Source organism: Salvelinus sp. IW2-2015, linkage group LG13 (genome assembly GCF_002910315.2).
Source record: "Salvelinus sp. IW2-2015 linkage group LG13, ASM291031v2, whole genome shotgun sequence".
NCBI lineage: Eukaryota > Metazoa > Chordata > Actinopteri > Salmoniformes > Salmonidae > Salvelinus > Salvelinus sp. IW2-2015.
The window spans coordinates 7,415,945-7,437,708 of NC_036853.1; the positions used below are offsets into that span (position 1 = coordinate 7,415,945).

The window sequence follows — 21,764 nt, forward strand, 5'->3', positions numbered from 1 at the left end:
TCACTCACTAGAGTTGGAAGATAAAGGGAGATGTACTTTACAGCTCTGACCTTTGAACAGGAAAGGGTGATTTCAGAGTTAGACTATCAGGTGCCTTTTATCAAATATACCTGCTGATAAGGTAAGAACAAAAAAAAATACACAAAAGAAAACACCCTGACAGGTTTACTGCCCATCCACTGGGTCCAGTGATGGAGACTCTGAACTAAAATTGTTATAAATAATAGGCCTAACTTGTATCTTGTTTGAAAAATTGTTACAGGTACAGAAATTAAAACTGGGAATGACAAAAAGTGGTTCAGAACATACAGTTGAAGTCGGAAGTTTACATACAATTAGGTTGGAGTCATTAAAACTTGTTTCTCAACCACTCCACAAATTTCTTGTTAACAAACTATAGTTTTGGTTAGGACATTTACTCTGTGCATGACACAAGTCATTTTTCCAACAATTGTTTACAGACAGATTATTTCACTGTATCACAATTCCAGTGGGTCAGAAGTTTACATAAAGGGAGATGTTGACTCAGTTGACTGTGCCAMTAACCAGCTTGGAAAATTCCAGAAAATGATGTCATGGCTTTAGTACCTTCTGATAGGCTAATTAATATAATTTGAGTCAATTGTAGGTGTACCTGTGGATGTATTTCAAGGCCTACCTTCAAACTCAGTGCCTCTTTTCTTGACATCATGGGAAAATCAAAAGAAATCAGCCAAGACCTCAGAAAATAAAATTGTAGACCCTCACATGTCGGGTTCATCATTGGAAGCAATTTCCAAACACTTGACAGTACCACGTTAATCTGTACAAACAATAGTACACAAGTATAAACACCATGGGACCACGCAGCCGTCATACCTCTCAGGACGGAGACGCATTCTGTCTCCTAGAGATGAACGTACTTTGGTGTGAAAAGTGCAAATCAATCCCAGAACAACAGCAAAGGACCTTGTGAAGATGCTGGAGGAAACAGGTACAAAAGTATCTATATACACAGTAAAACGAGTCCTATATCGACATAACCTGAAAGGCCGCTCAGCAAGGAAGAAGCCACTGCTCCAAAACAACCATAAAAAAGCCAGAATATGGTTTGCAACTGCACATGGGGACAAAGATCAAACTTTTTTGAGAAATGTCCTCTGGTCTGATGAAACAAAAATAGAACTGTTTGGCCAAAAGGATGAGGATTGCAAGCCGAAGAACACCATCCCAACCGTGAAGCACGGGGGTGGCAGCATCATGTTGTGAGGGTGCCTTGCTGCAGGAGGGACTGGTGCACTTCACAAAATAGATGGCATCATGAGGAAGAAAAATTATGTGGATATATTGAAGCAACATCAAGACATCAGTCAGGAAGTTAAAGCTTGGTCACAAATGGGTCTTCCAATTGGACAACGACCCCAAGCGTACTTCCAAAGTTGTGGCAAAATGGCTGCAGGACAACAGTCAAGGTATTGGAGTGGCCATCACAAAGCCCTGACCTCAATCCTGTGGAATTTTTMGGGGGCAGAACTGAAAAAGTGTGTGCGATCAAGGAGGCCTACAAACCTGACTCAGTTACACCAGCTCTGTCAGGAGGAATGGGCCAAAATTCACCCAATTTATTGTGGGAAGCTTGAGGAAGGCTACCCGAAACGTTTGACCCAAGTTAAACAATTTAAAGGCAATGCTACCAAATACTAATTGAGTGTATGTAAACTTCTGACCCACTGGGAATGTGAATTAAGAAATAAAAGCTGAAATCATTCTCTACTATTATTCTGACATTTCATTCTTAAAATAAAATGGTGATCCTAACTGACCTAAAACAGGGAATTTCTACTAGGATTAAATGTCAGGAACTGTGAAAAACCGAGTTTAAATGTATTTGACTAAGGTGTGTTAACTTCCGACTTCAACTATAACCATTTAAGTTTGCACGATGACTTGCAAGAGTACTTTTGACTAATTTTAGTTCCCAGAGCTAACGCCTAGGTTTTTGATTATGGCCACATTGAGATTTTGTGTCTGTAAAAATCTGTATTGAGACAAGTTTTTTTCCTCAATGGAAGTTATCGGTTGCTGGATGAATAACAACTAACATGATTGTTTATGCAAAAACACACAATATGTCCACCTTTGTTATGTATGCAAATAATCTGGGGGGAAAAAAGGAGATAATGATGCAGGTCTATCCCCATGTAATTTTCGATTTCATCCACGTTCATGCGTCTCAGTGTGGCCTTACCTTTAGCCAAGTAGGCTAGCACAATCTTGAATAGTGTAAACAACCCAGACTTGATACCTGGTCAGTCACATACTGAACATTCAGTGATCAATGAACATTGGGGGGGGGGGGGATTCTAACGATAAAGAAGGTTACTTATATATATGTTTAATAAACACTAATAATTGTGGTTTTAGTTTTTCACATTTTATTTAATTCAAATAACTTAAATATCTTATTATATATGGTAAACAATTTTATATTGTTTTGTGAAAAGGTATTTAAAATACTTTAAAATATAAAATCGACCACAAACAATCGTGAAATTTAAAGATAAAACGATTACACTATGGCCAAAAGTATGTGGACACCACTTAAAAWGAGTGGATTTGGCTATTTCAGCCATACCCGTTGCTGACAGGTGTATAAAAATCGAGCACACCGCCATGCAATCTCCATAGACAAACATTGGCAGTAGAATGGCCTTACTGAAGAGCTCTGTGATTTTCAACGTGGCACCATCATAGGATGCCACCTTTCCAACAGTGCCGTTCGTCAAATTTCTGTCCTGCTCGAGCTTCTCCGGTCAACTGTAAGTGCTGTTATTGTGAAGTGGAAACATTTAGGAGCAACAATGGCTTAGCCGAGAAGTGGTAGGCCACACAAGCTCACAGAACTGGATCACCGAGTGCTGAAGGGCTTAGTGGGTAAAAATTGTCTGTCCTGGGTTGCAACACTCACTACCGAGATCCAAACTGCCTCTGGAAGCAACGTCAGCACAAGGACTGTTCGTCGGGAGCTTCATGAAATTGCTTTCCATGGCCGAGCAGCCGCACACAAGCCTAAGATCACCATGTGCAATGCTGGAGTGGTGTAAAGCTCGCCGCCATTGGACTCTGGAGTAGTGGACTGCTGGGTTCTCTGAAGTGATATCACGCTTCACCATCTGGCAGTACGATGGACAAATCTAGGTTTGACGGATGCCAGAAGAATGCTACCTGTCCCAATGCATAGTGTCAACTGTAAAGTCCGGTGGAGGAGGCATAATGGTCTGTGTCTGTTTTTCATGGTTCGGGCTAGACCCTTAGTTCCAGGGAAGGGAAATCTTAAAGCTACAGCATACAATGACATTCAAGACAATTCTGTGCTTCCAACTTTGTGGAAGGCCCTTTCCTATTTCAGCATGACAATGTCCCCATTCACAAAGCGAGGTCCATACAGAAATGGTTTTTCGAGATCGGTGTGGAAGAACTTGACTGGCCTGGAACACCGACTGCAAGCCAGGCCTGATTGCCCAATATCAGTGCCCGACCTCACTAATGCGCGTGGCTGAATTGGAAGCAAGTCCCCGCAGCAATGTTACAACATCTAGTAGAAAGCCTTCCCAGAAGAGTGGAGGCTGTTATAGCAGCAAAGGGGGGACCAACTCCATATTAATGCCCTTGATTTTGGAATGAGATGTTGGACGAGCAGGTGTCCATTTCAGCCCAGTTATGGGTAACTTTCCTAATCTAAGTATACAAATAATACAGTACAAATCATTTGTTTTAAAAACAGTCAAATTAGCAATGTTAATTGCTTTATTTAAAAGAGTTAAGCMTTTATTTACAAAATAATTTCAATATATAAACATACGTACATATTTTCCCTTTTACGGAAAAGTAGTATTGGTGACAAAAAATCTACCAACAAACTAGCCAATAAATAAACATTAAGAACCATAAATCGCTGAAACGTTCATGATGTGACTTGATTGTAATATGGTTCAACTAACGCTTTTGATCCAAAGAGGGGAGAAAAAAAAGTCACAAATATCCCATGCAAGTACTTCAGTCGTACACATCCCAAACCAAAGGAACCAGCCATCAACCCAGGGTTGGAGAAAAATCCAAGTGTTCAAAGATGTTCTCTTGGGATAGGTTGTGGGCAGAGCTTTTTATCTGAGGCTTCATATGAAATAATCAACATTTGGGCCCCCTGTTTAAAGAATACCTTACAAAACTGCTGCTGGGTTGAAAGAAGTCTGACAGGGTGACTGCTATGTTAGTCCAGGCGACTCCAGGCCAGGCCAGGCTAGTCCAGTTCAATCCAGTCCAGGCCAGGCCAGGTCAGTCCAGCAGTCTCTTCCTACTGTAGGTGTTTCTTGTAGTTGACCGCCTGGGGGGCTGGCTGAAGGGAGAGCGTTCCAACTCAAACTCCTTCTGAGAATGGGCTTCATCTAAAAAGACAATCAGATGTACATTTCTTTACACATAATTTTGCCTTTTCTGAACTAAAATGTCATATTTTAAAATTACTAGCTGAGATATTACGAACTAAACAGTGGTTGTAGAATAATAAACATACATACAATACAGCAAAATAATCCTGATAATAATCTCACCTATAAAATGATGAGTTCTCTTGGTGGCAGAACCTGCCTTCCCCTTGAATAACATGGGCGACTGAGTGAGGGCTAGAATCCCACTGGCAGACACTGGCTTCCTCACCTTAGAGCTCGGGGGTGTTACCACTGCTGAAGATAATCAATCAAACCAACAAACAAAAATCAACTATTGCTAATCAATAAACAGATGAAAAGTTCACCATTAGAGGAATCATATGAATAAATTCAATTAATAAAAACTCACAGTGAACAGTTCCAGTGGCCATGACAGAATCTTCATCTTTCAGAGGTTCGGCACCTTCAGCCTGCTGAACCTGGCTCTCCATCCAGTCCATGTCCTCCAGCTGGTCCAGAGGAGAGCCTGCTCTCTTACCAGGGGAGGACCTGGTAACCTGGCTGGACGTGGGAGCCAGTAGTAGTGCGTCAGACTCCTCCGTCTCCTTCAGTCTGTAGATTCCCTCCAGCTCTGCCTCGTCCAACATCTCCAGCCCCTCTAGCAGGTGCTCCTCCTTCAGTCTCCGCTCCTTGCCCCCCATCATCCCAGGCCGCGCCCTCTTCTTGCGGGGCCAGCTGTTGAGGCTCTCTGGGGTGGACCTCCCCATGCTCTGGGGGGACGGGGTCAGGGGGATGAGCGCAGCTGTGCCCAGGGGGGATATGGTCCCAGCGGGGTGGCGCGTGGGGGTGTAGGACTGGCAGATGTACGTCTGGAAGCCCCCTTTCCCCGGAGTGCCCTTGGCGGGAGTGCCGTGGGTGCATAGCGATGGCGAGACGTGACTGGCGTCTCTGTGTTTGGAGCAGAGCGCAAGAGGGCTGTCCGTGTGGGGGAGGTTCATACTGCCAGTGGGAGTCGGAGACCCTGCAGCCCCATCCCCGGCATTGAAAGAGTTCATGCGCTTTAACTTAAGCTTGGGCAGCCCCGACGCTTGCATCTCCAGCTCCACTTTGTACGTTAGGAGGTCCGGGGTGACGAGCTCCTTCTTGCAACTTGTGGTGGTTCCTGAAGTCCTGGGGGTGGAGAACCGAGACGGTTCAGTGGAGTACCCCCAACGGACTGCCGCTTCCCTCTGCTGGCGGTCAGGGGTCTGGCGGAAACCATAGCTTCTCCCAGGTTTAGTGGTTTCTGRGGGTATTGGCTGTTTGGTAGAGGCTCCGGTGAACTGGAAGACTTGGTTGTTGGTCTTTGAGGGTTTCCTGGAGAAGGATATGTTCATCTTGAGGCCGTCAGTGATTTGAGTCATGACCACCTTGGCCTCGGAGATGTCGATGCTCTCGTCCTCGGAGGTGGTGCTGAACTGGGAAGAGTCAAGCTGCTGGGAGTTGGCCCCCATCTCTCCCCCCAAGGCCTGGGAAGACGGCTCCCTCTCGTGGAAGTCCGACGGCACATTTCCGCTGGACACGGTGTCACTGMTTTCCTTACTCGTAAGATCCGTGCTGGCTGCTACTACAGTTAAACTCTCATTGGACAGGGATATCAGGTTCTGCCTGGTTTTAGCTTGCACACCCTGGCCAGAGCTAGTCCTGGTCAAACATTTAGCTGAAGAGGTGGTGACAACAGTCGTTTTATTCAGTTGGGTTTTGACAGAAGTCTTTGGTGACGTTACGGACCTTGACAATCCTAAAGTCCTTTTCGTCGGTGTGAGCATGCCTTGGTGCGGAGGCATGGAGAGAGWTTCTTCAACAGGGGTTCCTCCAGAGGGTGTGAGCATGCCGTGGGCAGGTCTCAGAGATTTCCTGGGGGTTGTGGTGGTYGGGTGGTCAGAAGAGTGGTGTTTCTGAGTACCACCAGGGAGGTCCTGTTCATTCTTAACAGGTGTGTTGAACTTTCCCATAAGCCGTTTGGAAGACCTCGGACGTCCACTTTTCTCTGGCGTCACCTCAACGCCACCTGCAGCAGAATTTTCCGGAATCCTGGACAGAGACGCTTGGGGGGAAATTCTGTGCGATCTCTGTACTACTTTTTCTGGAGTTCTAGATATCGCCTGTTTGCTGCTGGGACTCTTGAGCGGACTGCAGAACTTGTCGGGTGTGTTCATCAACAGCCTTGGAGAACGTCGGGTGGAAAGGTGAGGCGACTCAGGCACCTTGAAGGGTGTGTTAGTCTCCGCGACTCTAAGTTTCTGAGGAGACGGGGACCAGGTGACGTGCTTCCTGGGCGTTCTGGAGCAGGGTGGGCTCTGGAGCAGGCTAGGGCCGATGGGAGACAGACGCTCCAGTAATGTCTTGACCGGAGTCCTCAGGATGCCCTTCAGAGGGCTCTCCTTTTGGGGAGTCTCTAGCACCAGGCTCCTCCTGGCTGGGGATCTGAAAGGGCTGCCCCTCAGGGCCATGCCACCCTGCCCGTGAGAGGGCCCTGCCATCTGGCTATCTGTGACCGAGTAACTCTGGACCKTGGAGGACCTGAAGTTCTTAGGTGTTCTGGGGGTCAGAGGTGTCTTGCTCCCTCTAGCAGACCTATGGTGTCTACCAGGTGAGTTTGTGGGGGTATTATTTGGACTCTGAAAAGGAAAACCAAGCAAGTATTTCCAATAAGTATCACAAGTTAAAATCAGCATAGCTATTCTTTGCTTGTGAGAATTTTCAAAATCGGGTTCAAGTCCAGGATGAGGTTGGGCCACGCAAGGACATTGAGACTTGTCCCAAAGCCACTCCTTCGTTGTCTTGGCTGTGTGCTTAGGGTCGTTGTCCTGTTGGAAGGTGAACCTTCGCCCCAGTCTGAAGTCCTGAGCGCTCTGGAGCAGGTTATCACCAAGGATCTCTCTGTACATTGCTCTGTTCATCTTTCCACTCCATACCGACTAGTCTCCCAGTCCCTGCAGCTGAAAAACATCCCCACAGTATGATGCTGCCACCACCATGCTTCACCGTAGGTATGGTATTGGCCAGGTGATAAGCGGTGCCAGGCATGGGCATTCAGGCCAAATAGTTTGGTTTCATCAGACCAGAGAATCTTGTTTCTCACGGTCAGAGTCCTTAAGGTGCCTATCGCCAAACTCCAAGCAGGCTGTCATGTGCCTTTTACTGAGGAGTGGCTTCCGTCTGGCTACTRTACCATAAAGGCCTGATTGGTAGAGTGCTGCAGAGATGGTTGTCCTTCTGGAAGGTTTTCCCATCTCCACAGAGGAACTCTGGAGCTCTGTCAGAGCTCTCTGACAAAGGCCCTTCTCCTACGATTGCTCAGTTCGGCTGCACGGCCAGCTCTAGGAAGAGTTCTGGTGGTTCCAAACTTATTCCATTTGATGGAGGCCACTGTGTTCTTGGGGGCCTTTAATGTTTAGGTACCCTTCTACCAGATCTGTGCCTCAACACAATCCTGTCTCAGAGCTCTACGGACAACTCCTTCGACCTCATGGCTTGGTTTTTTGCTCTGACATGCACTGTCAACTGTGGGACCTTATATAGACAGGTGTGTGCCTTTCCAAATCATAGAAGCATCTCAAGGATGACCAATGGAAACAGGATACACCTGAGCTCAATTTTGAGTCTCCTTATGGTTTTTAAAATTGTATAAACTGCCTTAATTTTGCCGGACCTCAGGAAGAGTAGTTGCAGCTAATGGGGATCCATAATAAATACAAAATACATAGCAAAGGGTCTGAATACTTATGTAAATAAGGTATTTCTGTTATTTTTAATAAAATGTGCAAAAATTACTAATTTATGGGGGGGGTATTGTGTGTAGATTGATGAGGATTAAAAATATGTTTTTATCCATTTTAGAATAKGGCTGTAACGTAACAAAATATGGAAAAAGTGAAGGGGTCTGAATACTTCCAGAATGCACTGCATGACATCTGAAGAGGTTCAACGAGATGGAGTTACCTGGAAGGCATCAGAGTTAGACAACTGCCTCCAGCTGGACGTGGACTGTGTGGCTTCAAACAGAAGACGTACTGGAGACCGTACTGACCGCAGGTTTACCACACCTACAGAAATTGAATGATCAATGATGTCAATATGTGTCAGCTGAAAGACTCCACAGAATATTGAACGGTGGTAACTATACGGATACGCATGAAATAAMGGTGTTTAGTCAACCTACCTATTTTGCTGTCACTGAGCGGGAGCTGAGAGGAGAGAGCTTTGTCCAGGTTGCGGGAACGAGGCTGGGAGCTAGAGTAGAAACTGGAATGTCTCCTGGCAAACTTCTCCAATCTTGGACTCCTCCTCAAGTCTGTTATAAATATAATTTTTCATGTCTTTTATATTGTCATTTTAAAACTATTAAAACCCCTGACTATTTATCAACTTATACAATTGCATTGTTGATGTGGTTGATATTAAAAACGTTTATGAGCATCTCAGAAATGTGCACAGGACATTGACCGTTTCATGTAGACTCTTAGCACCAGTCACTGACCTTCTAGAGGCTTCACTGGCGACTCCTCAACGATGCACTCGTCTGTCGGGACAGACCTCCTGACAAATCAAACAGACAGGACATTTCGCTTATCCACTATCGTCCCCACAATGTACTGCTACCAATTCAGTTACAGTAATAACTTCTCCTAAACAAATCAAAATGTTAAACTAATACAACAAGGCAAATGAGCCATTTGCACTGCCAACGATGCAAAACTCCCTTTTTTCATATATGAATCAAAGTAAATGAATAACTCGTATTAACTAGTATTAATTTGTCAATCAATACTAGTTAAATCAACACTAGTATACTAGTTAATTCATACTAGTTAATATTAAAAGCAGTTTTTTCCCTCTTGTAATCTCAATATCAAATAATTTCTGGGTAACAAATAGTTAGTTTACTGTGATTGTTTTAAATTAAAATGGTCAACAAGAAAAAAAAATAGCTTCTTAGCAATTTGTCAAAACATACTTTTACTAGAAGTGGTCTGAGTGGAGAGGGGAAAACTAGCTGTTATTGGCAGAGAGGTTTGAAACTCTTTCTTATTGGTCTATTAACTAATTTACCGCCTGGTCTATGGACCCAGGCAGGCCAAAACTCCATCCCAACAAAACAGGCAGTCATTTCAGGCAGTCTTTTCAAACAGCTCTTACACTAAAAAGGTATTCTCATTTTTAGAATTTCAAAGAATTATTCCAACCTCATTGTGTGGAAATATACACAAAAATATAAAAACACAACCTGCAACAATTTCAAAAAGTTTACTGAGTTAAAGTTCATATAAGGAAATCAGTCAATTAGAATAAATTCATTAGGCCCTAATCTACAGATTTCACATGACAGGGGTCATACAGAATTACATCCATTGGTTTCAGATACCTTTAAAAAAAAAAAAAAGGATAAGAAAACCAAGTCAGTATCTGGTGTGACTCATTTGCCTCATGCAGCATGAGATCTTTCACATAGAGTTGATCAGGCTGTTGATTGTGGCTTATGGAACGTTGTCCCACTCCTTTTCAAATGGCTGTAAGAAGTTGCTGGATATTGGCGGGAACCAAAATACGCTGCCGTACACTTCGATCCAGAGCATCCCAAACATGCTCAATGGGTGACATGTCTGGTAAGGATGCAGGCCATGGAACTGGGACATTTTCAGCTTCCAGGAATTGTGTACAGATCCTTGCGACGTGGGGCTGTGCATTATCATGCTGAAACATGAGGTGATGGCGGTGGATGAATGGCAAGACCATGGGCCTCAGAATCTCGTCACGGTATCTCTGTGCATTCAAATTGGCATTGGTAAAATGCAATTGTGTTTGTTGTCCGTAGCTTATGCCTGCCCATACCATAACCCCACCGCCACCACGGGGAACGCTGTTCACAACATTGACATCAGCAAACCGCTCGCCCACTCGACGCCAAACACGCTGTCTGCCATCTGCCTGTTACAGTTGAACCCGGGATTCAGAAATTGCTTGTGCAAACCCACAGTTTCATCAGCTGTGCAGGTGGCTGGTGTCAGACAATGCCGCAGGTGAAGAAGCTGGATGTGGAAGTCCTGGGCTGGCGTGGTTACACGTGGTCTGTGGTTGGACGTACGGCTTATGGTAGAGAAATTACCATTTAAGTCTCTGGCATCAGCTCTGGTGGACATTCCTGCAGTCAYCATGCCAATTGCACASMCCCTCAACTTTAGACATCTGTGGCATTGTGTTGTGTGACAAAACTGCACATTTTAGAGTGGCCTCTTATTGTCCCCAGCACAAGGTGCACCTGTGTAATGACCATGCTGTTTAATCAGCTTCTTGATATGCCACACCTGTCAGGTGGATGGATTATCTTGGCAAAGGAGAAACACTCCCTAACAGGGACGTAAATAAATTTGGCCACAAAATTTAAGATAAATAAGCTTTTTGTGCATATGGAACATTTGTGGGCTCTTTCAGCTCATGAAACATGGGACCAACACTTTACATGTTGTCTTCATATTTTAGTTCTATATATACATCTTTTAGAATCAGGATTTTTCTAAAAAACATGGACTCACCTGCCCATCTGTTGCCTGTGCAGCAGACGGTTGGACACCTGCTTATGAAGGGGCGTCTCCGTCACCTTTTTGGTCAGGAGGGAATGTCGATCTGAAAGGGCAGATTTCCTCTGTAAGTCTCAAGTGCTAACAAAACCTTTTAAGTTGTGTTACTGAGCTCTTGGAACATTGCACTATCATGGAACACAGTGTCGTTACCACCACCTTCTGTTGCCTGGGAGCCTTTATGCTTGAGTCCCTCCACGGCCGAGACAGACCGACTCCTGGGCATCTTGGCCTTCTTGGAAGGGGACATAGRCTCCTGGTTGAACAAGTTCCTCCGGACCTTTGTGACCTCTGTAGAACAAATTAAGTGGTATTCAAATTTGACAATTACAGCACAAGATGGCTGCCTGCCCTACAGGACACCTAGGGCAGGCCCAAGAAGATCACTAGCATCATGACAAGAACTGTCAGACTGGCCAATATCCTCAGACCATCAGGCTGCTGAATAGCCACCACTAGTCAGCTACCAGTTGCAGGAGGGAGGGCGGAACTTCCCCCTACGGACACCCCCCCCCCACCCACCTTCTCAACGGTCACTTACCTTACCTGCTGATTRCCCTATGGACATTCTAAGATTTTCACTGTACCCTGCAATCACACCTGCAACCCTGTACATGCAACTATTAGACACTCTGAATCTGAGCGTATGAGACAAAGAGTTTGTTGATCTAACAGAGTTGGAGGAAATGACCTTGTGCAGCCTGCTTTGAGGGCAGTTCAGCGGCTGGTTTCTCCACAGCAACACAGATCTTACGCTTGGCCTGTTCATACGACACAGAGATAAATCAAGATTTGGGTGATTAGTAAGTTCATACTGTACATCCATTCAGACAAGACGAACAAAAGATCAATATTACAAAGACCCAGTGATCGAGACCCTATTTTATCGGACTTTACAGCTGCGGTAGAATCAAATAAATGTATCCCGTCTTAGCTCACCCCTCTGGTGGACTTCCTGGGCACCTCTATTTGTAGACTCTGGGATGCTTCAGTCATGCTGCGATGGCGAGTCAGCCTCCCACTCCTCAAACACAAGAGAGGTGAGTTAAAGAGGGATATATGAAAGTGTACTAAAGGGTTAGTTCACTTCTTAGTGATCCCTTCGCACGCCAATCCCGTTGACACACACAATAACCTGCCCAGGGACTGCGGTTGAAAATTAGCCGGCTGGCTAAAACCGGCACTTTTACTGAAACGCTGCTTAATGTGCACTGTCCCTGTAAAAATAAAATAAACTCAACTCAAACCAGTGAAATAGCAGCACGCCAAATTCAAAAACAGAAATACTCATAATAATAATTCATGAATCATACAAGTGTTATACATTGGTTTAAAGATGAACTTCTTGTTAATCCAGCCACAGTGTCAGATTTTGCTTTCGCTTTACGGCGAAAGCAAACCATGCTATTATCTGAGGACAGCACCCCATCAAACAAACACATGAAAATCACATTTCAACCCGCCAGGCTCGACACAAAAGTCAGAAATAACAATATAATTCATGCCTTACTTTTGAAGATGATCTTCTGTTGGCACTCCAATATGTCCATTAAACATCACAAATGGTCCTTTTGTTCGATAAATTATGTCGTTATATCTCCAAAATGTCCATTTATTTGGCGCGTTTGATCCAGAAAAACACKGGTTCCAACTCGCTCAACATGACTAAAAAGTATCTAATATAGTTACCTGRAAAACTGATCCAAACATTTCAAACAACTTTCCTCATCCAATTTTAGGTATTTTTAAACGTAAATAATCGATACAATTTATGACGGGATAAACTGCGTTCAATACCGAACGAAAACAAAGTGGAGCGAGCTTTCAGGTCACGCGCCCCAACCACAACAGTACACTAGACTCGACCCTCGTTCTGAACAGCCCTACTTCTTAATTTCTCAAAGGAAAAACATCAACCAATTTCTAAAGACTGTTGACATCTAGTGGAAGCGATAGGAACTGCAAGCAAGTGCCTTAGAAATCTAGATCCACATAGAAAACCCATTGAAAAGAGAATGACCTCAACAACAACAAAAAATCCTGGATGGTTTGTCCTCTGGGTTTCGCCTGCCAAATAAGTTCTGTTATACTCACAGACATCATTTTTACAGTTTTAGAAACTTTAGAGTGTTTTCTATCCAAATCTACCTATTATATGCAAATCCTAGCTTCTGGGCCTGAGTAGCAGGCAGTTTACTTTGGGCACACTTTTCACCCGGAAGTGAAAATAGTGCCCCCTAGCCGAAAGTGTACTAACAACAGGGGTTAGTTAAAGAGGGTTATATGAGAGTGTACTAACAGGGGTTCATTAAAGAGGGCTATATGAAAGTGTACTAACAACAGACAACTTAGAACGGTCATTGTATCACATCCACACAGCTGCACCACAGCAGATAAAGCCTCCGGCCCCAGGTAACTTACTTCCTCTTGCTGGCGGAGCGGTCGCGGAGCTCCTGTAGCTCCCCGCAGTCGGAGGCCATGCTGAGGGCCGTGGAGAGGTGAGGAGAGGAGACGCTGTCCTTGGTCACGGACTCGTCGCTGAAGAAGTCAGAGGGCAGCACGGCTGACAGGGCGGCGGGCAGCTGGGTTCCCAGGCTGTAGTATACGTCTGCTAGGACCCTAGGGATGGCCGTCAGGAACCTGATAGCCCACAACACCATTTATTCAAACTTTTTATACACTGGGTGGTTCGAGCCCCGAATGTTGATAGCCAGGGTATATGAGACCGCATACCACGGGTATGACAAAACATGTATTTTTACTGCTCTAATTACATTGGTAACCAGTTTATAATAGCAATAAGGCACCACGGGGGTTTGTGATATATGGCCAATATACCACGGCTAAGGGCTGTATCCAGGCACTCCGCGTTGTGTCGTGCTTAAGAACAGCCCTTAGCCATGATATATTGGCCATATACCACACCCCCTCGGGCCATATTGCATAATTATAGCGCTATTTTTATTATAACTTAATATAGCGCTATTTTTATTGTAACTATATATAGAGCTATTTTCCTCATCTCCTTAATCTGGATTCAACCCCTAAAGTTGAGTCCGATTTCAGAGAAGAGACTCACACAGGGAGGACTTCATCTTGCAGGAACTTGGCCAGGTACACTGGGTCTTTGGTTAGAGAGATGATCCTTAACATGTCAGTCACCTGGGTAGAGCGAAGGAGAAATCAAAGCCTGTAAAACGACTCTGTTTTGTTTGGAGGAAGTAATATGATGGGTTGTGGAGTCGTTTCCTACCTCCTCCACTGTCTCCTCCACATCCGGTGTGTCGGCCTGCTGCTCAGAGGGGAGGAGTCGGCACATCTCCAACCTGAGAATCGCCTGCAGCTGGCACCTGAGAGAGACATGTCAGTGTTAGTAATTGGTCGTGTTCAGTAGGGCAAACCGTAGTAAAACATTATGAAACCAAAAACAAAAATCAGCATTTCTTATTGGACAAGCCCAGGTAATCTGTTTCAGTTGGTTCGGCGCTTGATGAAAACAATCCTCTATTTAAAATCGCATTTATCGGTGACGACCATAAGCTGCTGTTCAATATAATAATAATAATTTGAAACCAGAGACTARTATGTTTAACAGTCACTACTTACTCTCTGAGTTTGCTGTCGGCGTCAGGAGTGTTGCTGTAAAGCTGGCGGATGGACTTGCTGGACTTGAGCAGGTTCTGTTGGACGAAGAGCCAGACCTGCTGGGCAGAGAGAAAGAGTGAAGTCAGACGTATTCCGACGGAATACGTGAACGTAAGGAAGTGGAACCCTTGCATTAGGGTTGGCCGATATCCGCATTTACATATCATCTAACTTGTTAAATATCGCGATAAATCAGTTTTAGTGTATGCGTAACCTTTATTTAACTAGGCAATTAAGTTAAGAACAAATTCGTATTTGTATTACATCACATTAGCCGTTTATCCCGTCACGTCAAGTCAGGTATTACATCACATTAGCCATTTATCCTGTCAAGTCAGGTATTACATCACATTAGCCGTTTATCCTGTCAAGTCAGGTATTACATCACATTAGCTTTTTTTTTTTTTTTTTTTAGATAGTGACCTTCAGGATTTTCAAATAGAACCTGTGCACTAGGTATTTTCTTCTCTACGTCTTTCTTACCCCCAGGTCTGGGTTGGGCCCCTGGAACGTATTACCCCCAGGTCTGTCTTATCCCCAGGTCTATCTTACCCCCAGGTCTGGGTTGGGCCCCAGGAACGTCTTATCCCCAGGTCTATCTTACCCCCAGGTCTGGGTTGGGCCTCAGGAACATCTTGATAGCAGAGAGAAGGTGCTGGGCCTCAGTGAGGAGGGAGGAGCCTCTCTCAGCCACCGTCTTCTCATAGCCGGCCTTCAGGTGGGACAGCAGCTCGGCCTCGCTCTTGAAGTCTGACAGGAGAGCAGGCATGGAAGTTTGTGAGTTATTAACTGGTGTGATGTTCAGAACATTCATTGAAGATAAACAGAAAGTACAGAGCTGGCATGATTCCCTATGCTACATAGAACACCAAGAACCAACTCTGTTCTATAAAAGTAAAATGTTTTATTTGAATGCTCTGTAATACACCCATTTTAATTTCGCTGTCTAAAAATTATGAGACTAGGCCTCTTATCAAACATTTGACCATTAAAAGCTGAATCTGAACCATGCTGAGACTATGGTTTAGCCTTTTGGGAGCAGAACAATTAACAACCCTGTTGACAGACCAGACACTTGCGTTGGGCCCGACGGACCAGACACTTGCGTTGGGCCCGACGGACCAGACACTTGCGTTGGGCCCGACGGACCAGACACTTGCATTGGGCCAGACGGACCAGACACTTGCGTTGGGCCAGACGGACCAGACACTTACGTTGGGCGTGGGGTCCAGTCTTGGCCCCGTTTCCTGATCGTCTTTTCCCCAGCCTCTCCTGTGCCCTGCAGCCCTCAGCCCCCGGCGCCCCCACCTCAGTCTCTCCAGCCTGGCTTTTCTGGGCCTTGACATTCAGACGGGCCACGTTCAGCATCTGCAGTGAGCGGCTCATAGTCTTCATCTTCTGCCTCACCGGCGTGCGCTGGGCGCCCCCTGCAGGCGACAGCAGAATAGACAGACACTCAGCAGGGGAAGAACAACATGATAAGTGTCTCGTCATTGTAGGTTATGAGCTGCTACACCGATGGCGTATCACAGAAGAATCGAAAGCCATCTGTTCACACACGAGACGCTCACTGATTAGTACAAAAATATATTGAGACATTTCTAAAATACAAACACTGACAATTAAGGGGGGGGGGGGGCTTGAGGGAGATGAAGGGGGGGGGGGGGGATATGCAGCCAGTAGGGTCTGAGGTGTTTCCTTACGTTTCTTCCCCGTCTTGTCACTGTGGGACTGGGAGGTCATTCTCTGGTAGAGTTCTGCCAGGCTGATAACCAAGTCCTGCTGAGGGCCCGACAGCTCCTCTTCCTGACCCTCGGTTTCACCCTCTGGCACCGCATGGAGCAGCCTGGACACACACACATAGACATTGACATAGTCAATAATAGTTTAAAGGTCATGATTAAGCAGTTCAGCTGCAACTTTTATATATGTGTAGGAAAGACACTAACCACCGGGAAATTGTTATTTGGCCCTAGATATCTATGTATTTAAAAACTAGGCGACAGTGTTCTAATGACATTATATTTAATATTAAGAAATTGTGATGTTTCAAATACACATAATTACAGACATAACGTTAAAAAGGGCAAATCATACCTCATTGACTCCATTAAGTGGGAGCTGACTCCTGATTGGTCAGCGTGCGGGAACCAGCCCTCCACCAGCCCAGCGGTCAGTGGGCTGGACCAATGGCTGAGCTCCTGCTGTGCCCAGTCAGGAACCTGGGGCTCAACTAGAGGAGCTGTGGAGGAAGGACAGTACTCAGTCTGTTACGATAACACTGCACCAATAAACTAATTGAGTGAATCATTTTCTGGAGATCTGTAATTGAATTGAAAACTCAATTTGATAAAAAGGTAAGAAAATTTCAGACAATTAAGGTGACAGCAATGCCACAGAAGCAAGGTGGAGCTATCGCTCAGACCCTACCGTCACCGCGAGTCGTCTCAGACCCTATCGTCACCACGAGTCGTCTCAAACCCTACTGTAACTACGAGTCGCTAGTCATCTCAGACCCTAAAGTAAACTATGAGTCGCTAGTCCACCTCAGACCCTACTGTAACTACTAGTCGCCTCAGACCCTACTGTAACTACTAGTCGCCTCAGACCCTACTGTAACTACTAGCCGCCTCAGACCCTACTGTAACTACTAGTCGCCTCAGACCCTACTGTAACTACTAGTCGCTCAGACCCTACTGTAACTACTAGCCGCCTCAGACCCTACTGTATACTACTAGTCGCCTCAGACCCTACTGTAACTACTAGCCGCCTCAGACCCTACTGTAACTACTAGTCGCCTCAGACCCTACTGTAACTACTAGTCGCCTCAGACCCTACTGTAACTACAGCCGCCTCAGACCCTACTGTAACTACTAGTCGCCTCAGACCCTACTGTAACTACTAGTCGCTCAGACCCTACTGTAACTACTAGTCGCCTCAGACCCTACTGTAACTACTAGCCGCCTCAGACCCTACTGTAACACAGTCGCCTCAGACCCTACTGTCACCGCGAGTCGTCTCAAACCCTAATGTAACTACGAGTAACGTAGTCATCTCAGACCCTACTGTAACTACAAGTCGCAAGTCATCTCAGACCCGACTAACTACAAGTCGCAAGTCATCTCAGACCCTACTGTAACTACGAGTTGCTAGTCATCTCAGACCCTACTGTAACTACGAGTCGTCTCAGACCCTACCGTCACCGCGAGTCGTCTCAGACCCTACCGTCACCGCGAGTCGTCTCAGACCCTACCGTCACCGCGAGTCGTCTCAGACCCTACTGTAACTATGAGTCGCAAGTCATCTCAGATCCTACTGTAACCACGAGTCGCAAGTCATCTCAGATATGTTAAGGCGGATAATATAGACAGAGGAAACAGAGCCAATCATAACCTCCATCTCCCTCCATGATGTCATAGAACCCTCCCAGGACACTGCTGACCACCTCAGGCAGGTCTGAGGAGATGTCCGCCGCTGCTGGAGCAATGACATCCAAGGTCAGGGTGTGGTAGCCGGAAGCGACGCTGGGCCGAAGGACGGTGAGCAAAGCCGTGAGGGCTGAGAGGGGAGACAGGAAGGCCGAGCACGGCAAGTCTCCTCCGTCACTCACCTCTGCAAACTGTGGAGACAACAAACTAGTTATTAGCCCCAAAAACATTGATCATTTTGACATTACAGTGAAATAATAATTTTGATACTTATTAGCCTGATCGGTTGGGAGCATCATGACCATTGTGGAGCGGAGTGGACAACACAGCGGAGTGGACAACAGTCAGATGTTTGTTTCAGTTTAGATGAAACCCTCTCGTTTCAAATTGAACACAACACACTGACAACTAAACAGGAAGACAACAGTACTTCTATGTCCTACACATTGTTGCCATATTGGGTGGTTTTATTCCCATTTGGAAAGTGTCAACAGAATCTGGCAACATTGGCGCTACGGTGTAGCTTTACCATGTGAAGAGCCTGGGCAGAGAGCTCCCTTAGTAGCTGTTGGAAGACAGCTTGGCCCTGGTCTGTGTGGTTGTTGATGGAACACTGCAGCACCCAGGACTCTGAGGAGGACGCCTCGCTGAGGGAGTGGGCGTCCCAGCCCCGAAGGACCCCTTTCAGACACACCTCCACGGGGGCTGGGAGGAGCCTCTGTCTGAGGGCAACCGGCTCCAACGTCACACTGCAGCTCTGTGGAGCATCACCTGAGTACATGACAGACAGCACACAGGGGAAAAACAGCATGTTGATGTGAAACCAGATGGTTGTACTTTTATATCAATGATGAATACTATTCACTACTACAAGATTTACAAGTGTGGCCTTTTATTGTGATTTGGTTAACATGTGTAGGCATAATAGCTTTGTTATGTCATGAGAGTAATCCAYTGAGAGAGGGAGATTTTCCAAATGACAGTTCACTTCCATGCATCACAAACCTTGCCCCCATCTCAGGACTCCCCCCAGGACAGGAAACGCTAGGCGGTACAGTCGTTCTGAGGACAACAGGTATCCCATGCTAGAGTCGAGTGGAAAGGTCTCTCTCCTCAAAATGGCATCTGAAGGGGAGTCTACGGGGGACTGAACACTGGAGAGCTTGTGAGGACAGCACAGGTTTAGCAGGGCYTCCATGGGGACCACTCTACCACCCATCTCCCTCAACACCTCAGAAAGCCTATCTGAGCCCCAGTGCTCCTCACTTCTCATAACCTGGAATGAGAAAGACAGGTCAGCAAGTCTTTMAACAGATTCCCAATGACATTTGTCCAGTTATTTGAAAGCAACTGTCACTATTTACCTGGACGTATGAAGTGCTGTCCACCCAGTGAAGGACAACTTGCCGTTGGACCAACATTTCATGGAGTCCCTTGGGTAGGATACGGTCGGACACGTCTGTGTGACTGGCACCTGCAGGGATTCCAGCGAGGGACACATATTCTCCTAAATCTGCCCTGGAGTGAGGACACCTTGACAAGAGGAATAACACATTTCTCCCCAGGCTTGACAATTCATCCTCAGGTTGAGGCGGGCCTCCTTTACCCGCTCGACCTCTCCTGGGTCTCAATGTCAATTTGGTGGGAGAGGTGATATCTGGTCTGTCCCATTGGAAGTCCAACAAAGCTTCTTTCAATGCATTCTGTATGGAAGCAGCAGGGCTGGTGGGTTGATTCCTTGGCTGAGCCGAGATTGTTTTCTCACTTYCATCGAACTTTAATTGAAACTCCACCTCGAAGTCTTCAAAAGTTTTGTCTCGTAGTTCTTTAAAATCAGAGCCCCTGGATATCAGGTTACCATTGCGTCGTCCAGTTCTTGATTGACAGAATTTGTAACCCCATCGCACCTTCTCGAATCCATACTTATATCCGAAATGAAGCAGAATTCGGAGAATGCCCTGCTTCAGTGGATGGTTTATGACATTGACGTGTCCTGACGGCCGATAATCCACATCAATGACAAAAACTAAGTTATGCAAAGCCATGGCTGGAACGGGACACTTGCTCCATGTACACCAAGTAGATAGTTGTCACGAAGTTAGCAAATTTCTCATCTGGTTGAACATGAACTGGCTAATGCTACCTTCAGATACAACAGTTGCTAACGTTAGCTAGCTTGCTAGCTACTTGGCCCAAGCGAGCGAAACAAGCTTTGTTTACGATTTTTTGTTTGTTTACCATAAACCGGTTTTGGAATGAGCAGACGCCCGCGCCAATATAGTTGCGACGTGTTGAATAGCTAATTATTTAGACGCAAAATTGTCACACGTTTGTTTTGTTTTTTTATCATACTAAAACGTATCTACCATTATAGTTTTAAAGATTCGCCATTTTACAGCTCCTTCTCCTCTCAAACTCTTCGCGCCCCCGTCTTGAAGCCCCTCCCTCCTTGCTGTGATTGGTAACATTGCACTCGATCGGTTCTCATTCGCCCAATGTGAGTACTTGTCGAGTACTTGTCGATGATTTGCCACCACTGTCACAGTAATCTCCGATTGGATTAAATCAATCATCTCTGTAAAATCTAAATACCCTATCAAAGTTATTTTGTTCTTTTTTGAATGGGCTTCACGCTAATATCAAGTTCATGAAAATAAATTCATGAAAATGTCATGTGAGATATATTTTAAATGATATTCGTATTCGTGGATTAATTTACCTTCACCCAATGCCTTTAATGGTTTTCGATTTGACAGACTCACAGAGAGAATAAATAATTTAGTTGTGGTGTCTGCCGTAAAATATTCTCTAATAAGGCTGCCAAGTGGGTGTGGTATATGGCCAATATACCATGGCTAAGGGCTGTTCTTAAACACGACACAACGCGGAGTTCCTGGATACAGCTCTTTGCCGTGGTATATTGGCCATTTACCACCACTGTATGCTGCTGCATAAATGATGCAATATGCCAGGGAGATATGTACATACTGTAGCTAAGAAATTAATACTAAGTGTATGTTGTGTAGTCAGCTATTAGTAGCCCATGTGCCTCACCCTAATAAGTTTGTCCCTTTCCCCCTCATAACTTAGCCTACTGTTCTGACTTGGTGGTGCAGATGTAGTCTATAGCCTGTTTTAGAGAAACGTCATCATCGAATATCGCAAGAGCCTTCTTCGTCTGCTTATATGCCCCCTTTATTTATCCTGTGGTTCTGACTTGGTGTACAGGGAGAATACTGTAAGAACGTCCCATCTTCTGAATTCTGTCACTGTACATTTCAAAAGTGCTGACAATTTTTTTTTTATATTGACGACGTCAGTCTTAGCTCGCTCATGAATGTATTAATCTAAATTACGCATTGCCTCTTATCCACTCATCATTCCCTTATGCCAMAGTTTGTACATCTCAATTGTTATAAGCCTATTACTCATATACGTCTATTTCATTCATCTTATTCATCATTTTAGGAAATGTTGGAATTATTTAATTATTTTGCTTACTTTGTGTATTATATTAAGCTCCAGTGCTTTTCTTGACGAGGAAGGGGTACTATATAATGTTGTCATGTATGCCAGAGAAAGGTCTCTTCCCATTCAAATATTTGTAATAGACATGTGATTCCAGTTGATATTGCGAGGGTTGT

The 21,764-nt window shown here is 45.3% G+C and overlaps 1 protein-coding gene across 3 annotated transcripts; it reads right to left on the reverse strand.

Annotated features, from left to right (window-relative positions):
• Window positions 1-3,747: 3,747 nt before the first annotated feature.
• LOC111972051 (TopBP1-interacting, checkpoint, and replication regulator) lies at window positions 3,748-20,572 on the reverse strand. 3 transcript variants are annotated; one of them, XM_070446106.1, is made up of 22 exons: window positions 19,485-20,572; window positions 19,126-19,396; window positions 18,650-18,891; window positions 18,086-18,311; window positions 16,790-16,934; window positions 16,396-16,538; window positions 15,907-16,119; window positions 15,297-15,442; window positions 14,654-14,751; window positions 14,301-14,397; window positions 14,127-14,209; window positions 13,469-13,687; window positions 11,987-12,071; window positions 11,739-11,808; window positions 11,207-11,338; window positions 11,003-11,093; window positions 8,950-9,008; window positions 8,632-8,763; window positions 8,412-8,515; window positions 4,837-7,087; window positions 4,590-4,718; window positions 3,748-4,424 (listed from the first exon to the last, which is right to left on the reverse strand). In XM_070446106.1, exons 1-22 carry the CDS (start codon window positions 20,163-20,165, stop codon window positions 4,315-4,317), a joined length of 5,727 nt encoding a protein of 1,908 aa, XP_070302207.1. In that variant the 5' UTR covers window positions 20,166-20,572; the 3' UTR covers window positions 3,748-4,314. The 3 variants fall into 3 exon arrangements, with proteins under 3 accessions (XP_070302207.1, XP_023854660.1, XP_070302206.1); XM_023998892.2 differs by having other exon boundaries at window positions 4,590-4,721; XM_070446105.1 differs by having other exon boundaries at window positions 4,590-4,721; window positions 14,654-14,748; window positions 19,485-20,571.
• Between the last annotated feature and the right edge of the window lie 1,192 nt (window positions 20,573-21,764).